The sequence below is a fragment of the Cebus imitator genome, unplaced genomic scaffold, assembly GCF_001604975.1.
Source record: "Cebus imitator isolate Cc_AM_T3 unplaced genomic scaffold, Cebus_imitator-1.0 Scaffold8, whole genome shotgun sequence".
In the NCBI taxonomy this organism is placed as follows: domain Eukaryota; kingdom Metazoa; phylum Chordata; class Mammalia; order Primates; family Cebidae; genus Cebus; species Cebus imitator.
Window position 1 is genome coordinate 12,562,467 of NW_016107323.1, and position 15,498 is coordinate 12,577,964.

Genomic DNA, 15,498 nt, shown 5'->3' on the forward strand with positions numbered 1-15,498 from the left:
AAAAAAAAAAGAGTCAGACATATCTCTGTTCTGAAGGCATTTCTGATCTGAGGCACTGGCATGTTGTATATAGAGACCCCAGCAATGCGTCCCTGAGGAGGGTGAGAGAGCAAGGTCTCATGGGCTTCCAGAGAAAATGGGGCTGATCCCCCCCAATTTTTATGTGGCCCTGGGTCTGCCACAGAAGAGGCAACCCGCACTGCAGACACGATGGCAGTGAGAGGCCTGAGAAAGGAGAGGCCACACTCTGTCTGCAGCAATTATTTGACCCATCAGGGCAGCACAGGCAAAATTCTGCAGAGTTTAGTCCTTCTCTGATACACCCAAATGTTTAACATCAAATTTGAGAAGATAAGCTAGCTGGAATTATCTACACAAACTTTGACTTCTCCATGTCCTTTGCTTATAATGTTTTAGTAGCTATCATCTGTCAAGCACTTACTACTGGCTGACACTAAACTAGGACCTTTGATTAAACCAAATGAAATTGTTATTTTTTAGGTCAAAAAGAGTCAAGTGTTGGCAATTTCACATGGTTCAAGCTACTAGAAGATCTCACTTAGTCCTCACGGTAACCTCATATGATAGTTACTGCGATGGCCATTTAACAGATGTGGAAATATGAAAACTGAGCCTCAGAAACAGAAAAGAACAGACAGCACTGGATTTTAACTCTGATTTCTCTAATTCCCAATCAGCTAGCTCTTTACTGCTTAGCTGTGATGCAAGAATTCAATAAAAATGTACCTAGGCTTATATTTCCAACCTTAAATTTTCTCCCATGGTCACTAAGTGGTTCTCTGGGCCTCAGTTTCCCCATCTTTAAAATGAGAGTGTGGGGCCAGAGGCTTCTAAGGCTCCATCCAGTCCTCTACGGTTTACTCTGTGATTATCTTCCTTCTCTCTCACCCCAAAATACAGAAGAGTAAAATCTCTGACCAGAAAGTTCCTGGCACCTACCTTGGGTTCTGTGAAAAAATAATGGCCCTGGTTTTCAATGCTGCCAAAGTTAAGAAAAGTTTTCACCCCTTCATTTTAAAGCAGTCATAAAGTGCCATGTGTTTAACCGCAGGAAAAAAAGGGTCTTTTTAACTATTGAGAAGTAGCTTTTCATATCCCCACCAGGGGAAGGAAAGAGCGGGAACCAGGAGACTCGTGAGGACTGCAAAGATGGCCCTCCCTGGGCACTTCTGCTGCTCGCTTCTCTCCAGAGCTCCTCTGTGATTGGCCTGAGGGTCAGACCTATAAAATCCCTCACTGGCCTTTTTTAAAAAACCCTCCATCCATCAGGCCTGCTATCTAATGACATAAAGAGAGGCAGGGGGAAAGAAAGGAGGAAAAGAGAGCCTGAAAGCTGGGGGTTAGGGCTTTCCCAGCTGGGCACCTACAAAGACAAATAACTCCCTGTCCCAAACTGAAAGCCAACCACAGACATCGTCCAGGCAGGAGGGAGAAAGTTATTCCCATTTTTACTTCTGTGCTCCGTGAGCCAAAGTCACCGGGGACGAATTAAAAAGGCAAGAAAAGGTCTTTTTCAGACCACCGCTGGATCACCTTGGCTGGGGGCGCATGGGATGATGTGCAAGGGCAACTATGGAGAGAGATGGAGGAAAAACAGATAGATAAAGTGGGAGAAGAGAGAGACAGCGAAGGAGAAAGGAAAGGGAAGAGAGAGAAAAAAACCGAAACGGGAACAGGACAAGGAGGAAAGAGACGAGAAAGAGAAAGGGAGACAGAAGGAGACACAGAGAGAGAGAGAGACAAAACGAAACAGCGAAGGAAAGGCAGATGAGGGGACAAAGCGAGACCCGAGGAGGCTGGAGGGCACGGCAAGGGGACAGAGAGGCGGGGCGGGCGCGGGATGGGGCACTCACCCTTCGGCCCGCCTCGTTGTTGTGCAGGTTCATGAGGATGCGCGCGCTCTCGTAGGAGCCCTTGGCGTGGATGCGCTCCCGCTCGCGGGCGTCCACGAACTCCTTGGCAAAGCGGTAGCCGTAGTCGATGTTGTCGCCGCAGCCGCCCCAGAGCCAGTCCCGCGGCAGGTCCTTGGGGCGCGCGGCGCGGCTGCAGCCGCAGGTGGACAGCTCGCCCTCGCGGCACGCCCGGCTCATGGCGTTCACCACCCCCGCCGCGCTCACCGCGTACGTGAAGGCCGTCTCGCGGCTGCCTGCGGGCGAGGACATGGGGTCACCGGCCGCCTGCCCCACGAGCTGGGCCGGGCCGGGCCGCTGCCGAGGGTAGGGCTGGGGGCAAGGTAGGGAATGAGGGGGAGGTAGAAGGTGGGGGTAAAGGAAGGATGGAGGAGGTGGGGGCGGGTGGAAGTAGGAGGTGGGGAGGCAGGAGTAAGAGAGAGGTAAGACGTGGGCGCAGGTAGGGGTAGGGAGCTGTGGGATGGGGATAGGGGTTGGGGGGTAGGGAGCGGGGAATCAACAAGGTGAAAACAAGGGCTGCCCCCTCCCTAATATGCATCAGGCCCTCCGCCCGGCTTGAGGGGAGGCCAAGCAAGATCCCCAAAAACACACAGAAGCAACAATTAACAATAGAGCGTGGGATCCCTGATAGCTCTGCTCGGCCGTTTCAGAGCTGAAGGCCAGACTCTAAGCAGCGCTGGATTGATTTTCTCTACAACTCCTTTGAAAATAGTCAAAACTTGATATTTCAAAAAAATGCACGTGAAAGAAGTCATTGAAGGAACACTCAGAATATGGGTAGACCTCCTTGCACTTATTTGAACGTTCAGTATTATTTGCATTCGATTTACACATAGGGCGGAATTACAGAATTTGCTAGGCCTTGAATCTAGGGCAGACACTTTCAGCGGCCACATCAGTTTCCGCCATGCTCATTTTGGCCTTGTGTCCCCTCCTCCTCTGGCAGTTGTAACCTCTCCTCCCTCTTCCTTCATACAGCAGAAAGTATTTCTCAGGACAAGGCTCTTTACTTTCCCAGAGGACAATTCTAAATAAGCTCATAGAGAGTTATAAATGAAGCTTGCTCTTCTTAAATCCCAGGCCAATTGGCCTGATACTTCTCATTCGGGAATGAGTGTCTGCTGTTAGAACAGCCTGTTGTTCTTTAATGCTGCGTCGGCAACCACCCTCTGCCCATTCTCCCACTGCCTTTGCCTCAAAGCGTTAGAATGACAGCAAGAAGGAAAAAAGCACAACCTGGGGGGAAAAAGGGAAGGGAGAAGTCATCTTCTTCCCCAAAACTCGTAAAGAGTATCTCCCCATATAATAGTTACAGGGACCCTATTTGTAAGGAGAAAAATGAAGGCGATTGTAGAATACCCTAAACTTCACTTGTACATGGAGACATTTCTGCATGTAACAAGAGCCAGTTAATAAAAACACCGTACTCTGAGAGAGACAGGGTTATCATCCAGCCAGCTAAAGCCTGGAGTGGGGGTGGGACTGGGGGGCGAGCTCACTTTCCTCCATTGCAAAATAAGGGTATTGAACTAGATGCAAGGAATGGGACCCCTTCTGGTGCTGAAATTCGTGTACCGGAATCAGTTTCTCCTATACTTACTTTGAGAGGTGGCTAACAATCTTTTTTCTGAGGGGGAAGCAGGGAGCACAAGAACAGCTGACAAGAGGACTCAGTCTCAATGAGAAGGGTCATTCTGCAGGAGGACGGCACTGCCAGTTCAAGCGTCCAACAGGACACCTCATTCTTGGTCTTCTGCTCCACACCAGTCACAGCCATTTGTGAATGTAATGGTTCCGATTTACCGTATATCCTCCTCCTCCCGTATTTTCAAAGTGAATGACTTGAGGGTGTGTGCTGGTGGTTGGCAGGAGGATCTAAACGTCCCTGTGATGAGTTACATCTATCTAGTGGGACTACACAGGCAGAGAACATCAGAGGAATGGAAAGGAATGAGGAGAATACACACAGCTTCTAGGGAGTAACTTGACAGTAAAGAAAACACTATAGCCCTGGATGGGGGATTTGCAGAACAAAAGGTATTAGCTAGAGGAAGAGGAGATGAAATGATCCTCTAGGGATAAAGAAAAATAAGACACTGCCCTTTGAGTATACAGAGCATAAGAAGGCTGTATGCAAAATACAAATAATGCTTCTTTTTTCATAAGTCTATCTTGAGCATTTCCTTTTATGCCCCAGAATACAAACCTGGGAGATCCCTTTAAGCTAACTGGTCACTGCAGGGTAAACATCAGTTTGAAAAGTGTTCTTTGGCTAATCACTGGAGGATACAGTCATCCCAGTTGGAATACTGCTGATTCAGTTAGGTTTCCCTTCCTGTGAAACCCACATCTACTTGGATCCTCACACCCCTTAAAAATGGTGCCTTCCTTACATATCTTTTCACAGCATGGACACAAAGAAGAGACAGATGGGGACAAAAGCTGGAAGGAAAGGGTAGCGTGATGAAAAATGAGAAAGTTTCCAAAATGAAGAGTGGGCCCTTCATGAAGCAATTGTGCACGGTGCCTCCAAGGCAACTGGCATCTTAGAAAAATGAGTTGAGAAGGGGGGTCAGAGGTAGCAGCCTGAGTTTCTCAGACAGTGGCCCCATCACAGGGTCAGATTCTCACAAAGAAGAATTACTCTCAATGTCCTTGGTGTACTAAGGGCTTTGGGGTGGGCACACACACACCTTTTGGCATCAAAAGTGTTTTAAATTTTCCCTTAGCTCATTCTTTTCAAATATACTTTTAAATGGAAAAGTGAAAGCAAAGAAATTTTCCCACTATTGCAGTTAGGTCCATGTTCCTCTTTCATAAAAATCTATTGTTTTCTCTTCTCTCCTATCTCTTTTTTAAATAAGGAAAAAACAGAAGGTCCCATTGGTGTCCCACTACAAGCCACCTAGCAGCAGCTTTCTGCTCTGAGACACTAAGCACTTGGGGGACCTTAGGCAGGGGAGGATGGCGCATGTGCTCCCATATTCCCAGGACATCAGCTGACTTGGTGATAGTATCTAGGAGGGCTGTCTCAGAGGCTGTGGCGAGGTACCACTCCCATCCACTTCCCATCGACCCAGACAGTAGAGCCGTGCAGCTGAAGACCAGAAAGCATACTTTCCAGGGACAATTAAATATAGGCTTTTGTACCAAGGGTTCTGCTTGTTCCCTAAGGAAGCAGGCTCTTTGAATCTTGGACCACATTTAAAATAAATCTCCAGCAGAACTCAAATTCACTTAGCAAATGATAGCTTATTCTGAACATTTTGGCCCAAAACATGCTATGTATGAAAATGAGAGGAGGATCTTAAATCAAAGCTGTGTTCAAGTGACTACACAGAAAAACAGTTCCGATTGCTGTTTTCCTTCCTGGTTACCATCAGAGGTGTATGATTTTTGCTAACTCGTATACATGTGAAAAAGTAGTCCCATGGTTAGAGAGGAAGGTAGTTTAGGAAGAACATATAAGAAGGGGGAAATGTTGACAACTTACCATCCTCATAGAATTTTTCAAAAGTGTTTAAGTTCACTTACCATACCAACACGTGGGAGAATTAAATCTCTACCACACTCCCAGTTAACTACATAAGACAGCCCATAGTCAAGGAAAACTCCTGTGTTCCTGAAGCTTAACTCCCAGATTCAGACCCCAGTATATACATTAGCACATTTTAATCATTAACAGAAAGGACAAAGCCCCATGAAACTTTGCAGGCTGAGGCTACCGGCCATTCTCCCATTCACTCAGAGGAACAGCTTCCAGTCTTGTATTATTTTAGTTTATAAAACCGCTTGGCTCAAACATCCCCTGACAACTCTTTTTTGTTCTCAATGAATGTAATTTTCAGGTTTTTTTTTTTTTTAAAGCATTTTATCCATCTGTGATGGATATTAAAGCCAACTTTTTATCTTCAGACAGTATAAACAGTTAATTACCTTGATAAATTACTTCTTACTTTGGGAGTCACTGCAGTCATATTAATTATAAGGGCTTGTTTTCATAAAAGTATAGAAACCTAAAATATTCACACTAGAAAACACACATTGGACCACATCTGTCAAATAGTATCCTATACTATGTAAACCAAAGCAGAGGCAAACAAACAGATTTTTCAAAATCGTTGCCTTTAGCCCAGTTGAAACGCTATCTCCTTGAATGGGGGAGTAAGACACTCAACAATAAATTTAAAATGAAGAACCAGAGTGTGAGCAATACTCTTAAAAATTGCTTTTAAGTTCCTAGGTTGATATCCCAAGCATGTGCTTTTATTATATCATTGCCAATATCATAAACGTAAATTGGATCACTTTTAATTAAAATTCTTTCTGGGACTAAAAATAAAGCTCTTAACATATATATCTTTATCACCTCAAGAAATAGCTCTATTAGGAAAATTAAAACCTTGTTCACTTTCAATATATCCAGCATTCTAAAAGAGAGCAGTTTTTAGTTTGATGTTTGGGCCATTTGAATTGTGGCTTAAAAAACTAACAGGCAAGAGAGTTTTGACATTTAAAAGCATATAAATGACTTGCTTTCCCCCATCTACTTTTAAGAAACCAGAATAAGTGTTCTGCTTCTATTTTAAACAAAATGCTTTATAGAAAAAGTAAGAGTTTGGAAAAATGAAGCTGTCTGTGATACTCGCCTCCTGATACAGTTAAAATCCAAAACTTATAATCAGGTGTGGGGATAGGAATTAACATCATTTGCTATAATGACAAAAATGCCCAAGCCACCACCCAAGGGGGCAGGCATCCTCCTTCATGCTTTATATCAAGCATGAAGTAAACTCTAAGGACTTCTTCTAGGAAAAAAAAAATTAATGTTTTAAAAAATATTTTAAATGTTTTCCTACCTATCTGCATCACCCTGCCAAAAACAGAGGTGTTATCCACAGTGCTGCAGTTCCACCTTCGATGTCGGAATTGATACTGGCATTCCTTGATGCCTGTCTTCGCGCCTTCTCCGATGTACTGCATGTGGTCCTGATACAAGTGGCACAGTTTCTTCTGTCCTTGAGAAAGTCCTGCCAGTTGGCTGCAGAGAGGCTGTGCTCCTATGATATATACTTCTGACATCTGAACAGGGTTATTCATACCTAGCGACCTGCAAGGGGGGGAGATGTGCATTCAAGATTTACGTGAAATCTCGAGGTGGGCCCCCTGAAAGCATGTCAGCAATACATAGTTTTAAGCACACAGATGCTTTTTCCTCTCCTGCTTGTCCTCATGACAAAGTATGAGAAGGGCTTCATAAAACTCCTCTGTTTAAACTGCACTCAGAAAACGGAGGTATTGTGCAGTCCCCATCCTGACATCTGGCTCCTCAGTATTTTCACTCCCTTCCTTGCCCCTGTCACCATATACCTGAACCAGTATTTCCAAAATGCACTCCGAAAAGGGAGAAACAGCAGTTTGAGGGACAGGTCTCTGATGTTAGAGAAAGTGACTCGCTTTGCCCCACAAACTGGACCAATCTGCCTTAAAAACTTATGAATGCTAAAAGTAGACACAATTAGAGACGGGTGGGAGATAGCAGTTCCTTTTGACCGATGGAAAAACAGAGGGACAAGTATACAGACTGGGAAAATTCACCACATTTCTGGACATTTTAAAAGGGCTCCTTATGTGATTATGAGGGACCCAAGACAGGGTATCCAGTAAACAGAAGTCATGTTTGACAGTCAGAAAAATGCTGTTCATTTACAGGAAAAAAAAAATACCCAGAACGCCATCAAAAATAATCCTCTGGATATATTACAGTTTATCCACAAGGCCCCTACCAGAAAGAAACCCCCACTTGGACACATTTGACTACTTCAAGTTAACCTCCTTTTGATCACATTTCAGGCCCCAATACTTCTGCACTTGGAGTTTAGCTGTCCTCCTAGAACTCTGCCCACTTCAAACTCTGTAGGTTAATAATAATCTCGAGTGACAGAAAATAAAAGCTGAAACTCACTTTTACTACCTAGAGGTGGCAAAAAGCAAATTTTATAGGTAGACTTACAATTATTAGCGAAGTGAATTTCTGTTCTTTTTTATTGCATGATGTACTACAAGCACACATCTGAACAAGGGCTTCACAGAAAAAGGGCCTAGATTTATAGTTTCCCATTCCCTAGGAGCTGAAGATAAGCTTTACAGTATTAAGTTAAAAGAAAATTCTGATTTAAAACTATATGTAAGTAAAATATATACATGTGTCTTAGATAAATATACCCACACTCACTATCCAGCTTTAAATATTGCTGCATCATACAAATGAATCTTAAAAAAAGAAAAAGAAGAAGAAGAACATGCACATAGAATGAACTTACCACCAAGAATTGGCTTCTATTACAACCTGGGCGAAGGAGAAAAATATGGCCAAAGCCATTAGGAAGAACTTGGAAGACATTGCACTTCCAGCCATCCCCAAAGCAACTCCTGGGCTTAATATTTCAATGGACTTCTGGAGAGGGAAGAAAGGAGCAGATGTTTATTGCCTCTCAGATAATTTTCAAGCATACAAGTTTAAACAACGGAAGCATCCGGGTCTCTTAAGTTTACTGTTGATTGACTGCGCTTCTCCTCCGTGAGTTTTTTGATGGCAAGATATAGGCAGTTTCTTTTTCCAAATTAAACCACCCACGCAACCTCACCAGGAAATCTGATTTCGCTGGGATCCTGTGCGCGGGGCACGCCAGCGATTACAAACATGTCTCAATTTTGTTGAGTCAAAGCCCTGGTGCCAGGCGCTGCCTCCTTCCTGCTCGCTCGAGTCCCGCACCACCTCGCTCCCCTCTAGTTGGTGCTGTTCTCAGTCCCTCCTCGGTAATTCATTTGAGAACCCTCCGCGGTCACCCTCCGTCCTTTCCCCAACCTGGGCCGAGCAACAAGTGGAGCCAGAATTAATTCCACGGGCGAGAGGAGCAGGGAGGCGAGTGGAGCGCGCTGCCGCCAGCGGCTGCTGAGGAGGCGGGGTGGCCAGCGCGAGGAGGGGTGGGTGGAGGATGGGGGCAGGACGCAGGAGGGAAGGGCAGGGGGTGGGGGGCGAGGCCCCGGGGACCAGAGCGCGAGAGTGCCCAGCTGGGAAATGCAACTTCGAATTAACATCGTATGTTTCATAATCAGTTTACGAGCCGATTTGGGGAAAGCCACTTCCAGATGGGGAAGAGCAGCCCGGATTTCCTTCAGGACACTCTTCAGCCTGATTGGGGAGGAGAGAAGGAGATGGGGGCCCTAGGGGATAATGGAGAGAGAGGTCTGGTCTCCCAACCAAGGAAACTGGAAGAGTCCCCCCCCGGACTCCCCCCCCACCGTCATCTGTAGCCTCCTCCAAGGACTGCGAGAAGGGATGGACCCTAGAGGAAAGAAGTCTGGGTCTCTGTCCCGAGAGAATATCCCTTCCCTGCCCTCCCCACAACTTTCTCCCAAATTCTGCTTTTTCATTCTCCCTCCCACCCCACACCTGGCAGCTGCCGGGGAGGGAGGAAACGAGGCCCCGGGGGGACTCCAGTTTCCCTTGGCTCTGATCTGGGGTGTGAGCCACTTCGCCATCGAGGCACTTTGAGCCTGGCATTGGAACTCTGCCACCCTGCCTCCAGTCTAGCCTCTCCAGCCTAGCTCAGACTTGGTTGTCAGTCAGTCCGGAAAGGAGGGGGTGCGGGCAAGGCCAGAACCCTTGCGGATTAGTCCAGAGCGGCCAGAGGCGCAGGTTCCCAAGCCGCAGCTGGGGGGCAATGATTCCCGGGCAAAGAGGCCCCCTGCGGCGGCGAAGGGTCCCTTCCAGAAGAATTTCTGGGATAGGAGTTGGCCTTGGAAGCTTCCGCTGCCGTTCCTCCCCACTGGTGACTTCTCCACCTGTAGGCGGCGGCGGAGTAAGTCCGTGGCGGGTGCGGTGGGAGGAGCGGGTTTCCACAACCCTTTCACATCTCTGATAAGTGTAACCCTGCCGCGCTGCATCGCCCGCAGCCCCTGAAGGAGCCCCTTCCACGGAAAAGAAAAGAAAGCTGAGCCTCTTTCAGGCGGTGGAAGAGCCTGGTTTGAAACCTGTGCGATAAAAGGGACAGAGGGGACCTAGGCAGCCCTGGTAAAGCTATGGGGCTCAGGAGCGTGCCAAGGCTATTCTCTGCGAGCCGCCCCTTTGGCACGGATACTTCGGGGCTTCTCAGAGAGTAAATGCTTATGTGATCCCCAGCACCCGCTAACCAGGGCTCCGCACCTAAGGCCCAGTTGTCCCCGAAACGCTACAAAACTGGGGGGCGCATCCTGGAGAATGGAAATCTGGGGTTTCCCCAGCTAGGAGAGAGAAGGCTCCGGCTGTCTCCCCACCCCCGTCCTAAGTGTCAAGTTTCCTCCAGGGGAGGGGGTGGGCTGCAAGGTCTGCTTCGCGCGAAGCCCAGGCTGCAAAGTCGACTCTCCCAAGGGCTGCCAATGCGGCGCTCACACACATTCATACACACTCACACTCGTGCACATTTACACACTCACATGCGTGCACAGACACACAAGTTCCGACGTGCTTCCCAGTCAGCGGCCTAGATTGCTGCTGGCCGCGTGCACTTTCTGAGCTTCCCGGCGGGCGGGGCACGTGGGGCGGGGCTCCAGCAGCACAGAAATTGATAACAGATTCCGCGGATTACAGCGGATCTCTTTGTTAGAGCTGAAGCCACACAAACTGAACCCACTCCCAGCCCGACGCCCCCAGGGAGAGTCCATCAGTTCCCAGAGCCCAGGCCAACTTGAGAGCGGGCCCATCCGGTCTCCATGACTTGGGTCTCCCTGTCTCCAGGTAGAGGTGGCCACGGGGTGTCCCGAAGGGGGATCGGAAAGGAGAGCCCCACAAGTCGCGTCTCCACTTAACCCCTGCCGCTTGCCCCGGAAACACCTTGGCCCTCTTCCCGCTTCAATCCCGGTGCAACCCAGAAAAGCCCCCACAGGTTTGAGACACTCAAGGAACTCACAGCGAACTCACACATACATCAGCTCTGTAGGGTAAAACATCCTCGCCTGTTTGCCGAGAGATCTGATCTGAAAAGACAGTGTGAAATAAGTCCTCTGGGGAGACTGTCACCCCAGAGGTAAAACAAAAGTTCTAGTTAGAAGCTGACTTTCCCAAAGAAGGGGCTAAATGTCTTCCAGCACTTTCTGGCCCAGGGAAGATGACTCTGTAAGGATCCTGAGAATCTTCCTCCCGTGCCACGGGGAGGAAGGCTGGGGGCGTTAGAGGAGCTTAAGGCACCAGAGGAGTGAGGTGGGGGAGGGCGTTTGCGCACTCTCGTCTTCAATTCAGAGCAGCTCAACGGCGTGGTTCCCTTTCTATTTATCTCTCAAAGCCTTCAAGTCGGATTAAAGGTGTTCCTGATCCTTCTTTATCAACAGCGGTGTGGGCTGGGGATGATGAGGGATGAGGGAGAGGAAACCTCAGTAGCAAAACTGTTCAGGGGACGCTCGGAGAGCCGGGGGAGCAGCTGGACGCACACCTAAACTCTCGCAACACCCAAGTCCTCCGCAGCCCCTTAGGAGAAAAGACAAAAAGGCCACAAAGATCCTAACCCCTCAGCCCCGGGGCGCTGCCACACTCAGTCTAGGCATCCCCTTCGGCTTCGTTTAGGGCCCAAGTTTCTGGGATTGGAAACGATGAGGGACGCCAACTAGGCGGAAGAAGCCCGTTTGACTCAGGCTCGCAGCAGCGAAGAGGAGGATGGGAAACTCCAAAAAGAATCTCCACTCTTGGTAGAAAAAGAAAACTGTTTTCCCCACTCCGATCTCTCCCTAAAGCAAGGAGAGAGATGGAGAAACTAGCAGGAGAGCAACTCATTTGCAGCCAAGAACTTGGGACATCCTATCCGGGAGAACGCAGGGAGCGGCGCGAGGAGATGAAGAATGGGCCGGCCCAGGCGGGAAGGAGGTCCGCTTTGGGGGAGCAGACAAAGGAGCCACTGCTCCCCACACCTCGTGCCTGGGCGCAAGGGTTGTGTCCACAGCAATGTGTGTGTTGGCCCGCGCAGAGCGGGGTGGGGAGGAGGGAACTGCTAGATAAAAGAAGGCAGAGGTTACACCTGGAGCCAGAATCAGTGCGACAAACGCGCACAGCCTCTGGCCACCCAAGCTTCCGAACTGATGGCAGGTTCCAGGTTCGGGTAGAGAGAGGCCCGAGGGGAAGAACTGTCTGGCCTGGTTCTCCTGTTTTCTGCCCCCTTGTCCATCCCTTAGACAGGGCTTTCCAGATCCCAGGACACACACACACACACACACACACACACACACACACACCTTCTCACACAGGATGTCTAACTCTCTCGGCACAGGCTCAACTTTGTCCAGAGGTAGAGCAGAGTCCGTGGACACAGAAAGAAAATGATAGTCCAATCCCAATTCCTCAAAAGTCGTTTCACTCCCACTTTTTAATAGACGAAGAAAGTGAGGCCAAAGGCGGGAAAGCGACATTTGTTCTCGACCACAGAGAGCTGGGAGGCAGCTGAGGCCAGACCCCAGGCCTCCTAGGGCGACACTCTCCTTCCCAAGCCCAGAAGAAGAGGTACCAACCCTGTGTCCAGTTGGCCGAGTCCCATTTGCTGGGTAGGACCCGTGGCCCCTTCCGTATTGCAGCGGCCGGCGGCGCAGCGAAACTGGTCCTCCGGGGGCCTCCGAGGGGCCCTGCTGGGAGAGTGGGGTCTGGTGGTCGGAGGGATGAAGGGAGCAGGGGCGGGAGGGAGAGGGGAGCAGCTGCCCGCCCGCCCCAGGAACGGAGGCTTGTAGGCGTCCTACCTCAAGGCGACCAAAAGGGGGCAGCCGGCACCGCACCGCGGGGAAGAAAAGGCGGCGGGGACTGCTCAGAGTTCTGCACGCACAGCGCTAACCCCTTGAGCACCGGAGCGCAAGGGGGAGGGGAGGAGACGACGCGGGACTCTGGGGCAGGGCCTCCTGGGGAGGGTCTTCCGTCGAGAGTGTAAGGGGGTGGGGGAGACGAAGGCTAGTACGTCCTGGACCCTAGAACAAGTGATCCTTTACTTACCTACACTCACACTCACACGCACGCACACACTCGCAGCCAAGGATCCATACGCTTGGATACACACCACATTTGTCGGCCAATGGTTCGCTGCGCACTCTCCGTATTGCCCCCTCGAAACTCCCTAGCAGAGATGGTCTAGAAACTAAATCTTCGTATCTGGCTGGTTCGGGCGGTGAATGTGCGAAAGTTGGCTGGGGAAGGGCTGGGGCTGATGAGGTACGATCTCACCGCAAGGCCCAAGTTACTTCCAAACAGCGAGTTGTCCATTTAAAGCAAGAAGAGAGAAAAGAGAGGCTAGAGAGGAGAAGGGGCCTCAACACCAGACAGGGATTAGAAAGTCAAACAGGGCCGCGGGGTCTTCAGTTAGGAGTTAAAAAACAAAACAAACAAACAAAAAAAACTTTTTTGGGGGAAGAGGGGTTGTTTGCTTTTAGAACACATCTTAATTTTAATTCTAACCTTATTCTCCAGGAAACTGAAAATGGGAAAAACAAGAAAAATGCAAATAGGAATTGAAGCTTGGGGAGGGGCAGATTAGAAAAATTGTTTAGAAAATAACTTATGTTGCAGGAAGAAACGTTAACTTTTCCTAAAAGTGAACTCTCAGTGACCCTCGGAGTGTGTGACTCGGCTTTAACATACAACTGACAATTAAAACAAACAAGAGTTCACAAACTGGCCGCCGCCCGCTCTCCCAACGCGGAGGCCCGAGTGTTTTCTAAAGGACAAGGCGGACTCCGCTCAGGGGGCCGGGGAGCGCTCTCCTGGCGTACGGGATTACAGCCGCTACCACCAAACTCCCCGCCCCCACCTCTGCTGCAAAGTGCTTGAGCTCACCCAGTGGCCGCTAATAACGCTAATAAGGCGACCCTGCTCGCTGCGCCGGAGTGCGCGCTGGCCCCCCACCAGGCACTCTTAAAGGCAAAGGGGCCTAAAGCGCTCGAGTCACCCCGCCAAGGCAAGCCTACAACCTCGCCTCCGTCAGTTCGGCGGGGTGTGGGGGAAGGTGTACGCTGCTCTAGGGTGGTTGGCCCCTAGTCCCTCCGCGGGTTTTCCCAACCGAGGAGTCCCTTTCCCCATCCGGAACCCCGGCCACACACCCTCCCAGTGCCCGCGCAGTGGGCGCTTGGTAAATATTTGTTGAATTGAATCATTATCCTGTTACTGAAATATACATAGTAAATTACACTCGATGTTCTCAGGGCAAACGGAAAGTCGTCAGTGAACCGCACTCAGTTTTTCTACTATCGCTTTTCCCCACTTTTTCTCCAAAGTCGAAAAGGTTTTGCAGAACGGGTGGTGCGACGAGAAGTGATCTCCTGGAACACTGAGGCAGTGCGCCCGGCGTGGGGGGCGAAGAGGTAGGGGTTCCTGCCAGCGACGCTGGAGTTCTAGCTTCTCCAGGAGGTTGGGGAAATGGAGGGATAGGAAGAGGTGAAGGAAACTGAGTTAACTTCCAATAGGGGGTGGGAGGAAAGTAAAGAAAAAAAGTGGCGAGAGTCGGCAGGCAGCGCACTGAACACCTACCTTCATGGCGAGGGGGAGGAGGCGCGGGGAGGAAGTCGCCACCCCAGCGAGGGCAGCCGAGGAATCCGAGCTGAGCGGCCGGGTTAAGCCTGGGGAGATGGTCAGGAGCAGGGCTGCGAAGTCCTCCCGCGCGCCTCGAGCGGGCGCAGTGAACCGGAGCTGAAGCGGGCACTGGCGCCAGGGCCTGGACTCCCGAGCTGGGGCAGCGCTGGGATGCGCCCAGGAACGGAGGGGGCGCAGACGCGCGGGAGCCGGCAGCAAGGGCAGGGCCTGGTAGAGGCGCAACTAGGGAGCCGCGGGTCCGGCGGGGGCGCGCAGGCAACTGTTCCACGGAGAGGCGCTCCGTTTCCAACGTCCATCAGCGACGGCGGTAATTAGGGCTTTCCAACCCCAAATGTGGGCGTGATTGTGCAAAAGACCTTACAACAAATAATAATAATAAAAATTCTTCACAAGAGGGTGAAAAAATGTCCCACTAGTCAACTTTGGCCCGGGGCGGGGGAAGGGGGGCAATCTGTGCGCCCAGGTGCCCCCAGTTCATTCACACCACGGATTCTGCAAACTGGGCAGCTCACGCCTCCTGATCTCCAGCTCCTCCTCTCCGGGTCTGTAGCCGAAACGTCTGCTCCCAGACGCTGATCCTGCAGCCGCGAGTTAGTGTGGACGTCTGTGTACACACACAGACACACACCCAAACACACACACCCCCGCTGCAGCTTTGGGGCCACAGAACAATCAGACGCGCATGGCTTTTTCTCCGGGAGACGCCGCTGAAAACGCACAAGTCGCCATCTGAGCTGCAAGAGTCAGCGCCAAACTGTGTCCTTTCATTTTAGGGTTCGGCAAAAACGGGGCGCAAAATAGGTGAAAGTCGCCCCGGAACTTTTTGCTGTGCGGTGAGCTGTGGGGGGGGGGGGATGGGCGATCAAGTCAAGGGAGACGTGGACTCCCTCCCGTATCCCCTTCTTTCTCTCTTCGGGTTAATCTCTCTTTTCCCCGTTTTTCCAGGGCGAAGGGCGAAGAAGAGCGAGGGCA

General features: G+C 50.2%; 1 protein-coding gene across 4 annotated transcripts in view; it reads right to left on the bottom strand.

Moving 5' to 3' along the window:
- WNT5A (Wnt family member 5A) overlaps positions 1-14,790 on the bottom strand; it is a 21,692-nt gene extending 6,902 nt beyond the window's left edge. Inside the window, exons 1-4 of one of the 4 annotated variants that reach the window (XM_037743884.1) lie at positions 12,690-12,744; positions 8,255-8,388; positions 6,791-7,041; positions 1,875-2,167 (exon numbers count right to left, since the gene is read on the bottom strand). In XM_037743884.1, coding sequence (XP_037599812.1) covers positions 1,875-2,167; positions 6,791-7,041; positions 8,255-8,349 — 639 coding nt within the window. In that variant the 5' untranslated portion in view covers positions 8,350-8,388; positions 12,690-12,744. Of the gene's footprint in view, positions 1-1,874; positions 2,168-6,790; positions 7,042-8,254; positions 8,389-8,799; positions 8,900-12,467; positions 12,616-12,689; positions 12,745-14,463 lie in introns of those variants that run through there. The other 3 variants (XM_037743885.1, XM_037743886.1, XM_017543505.2) reach the window with 3 other exon arrangements.
- Positions 14,791-15,498: the final 708 nt, after the last annotated feature.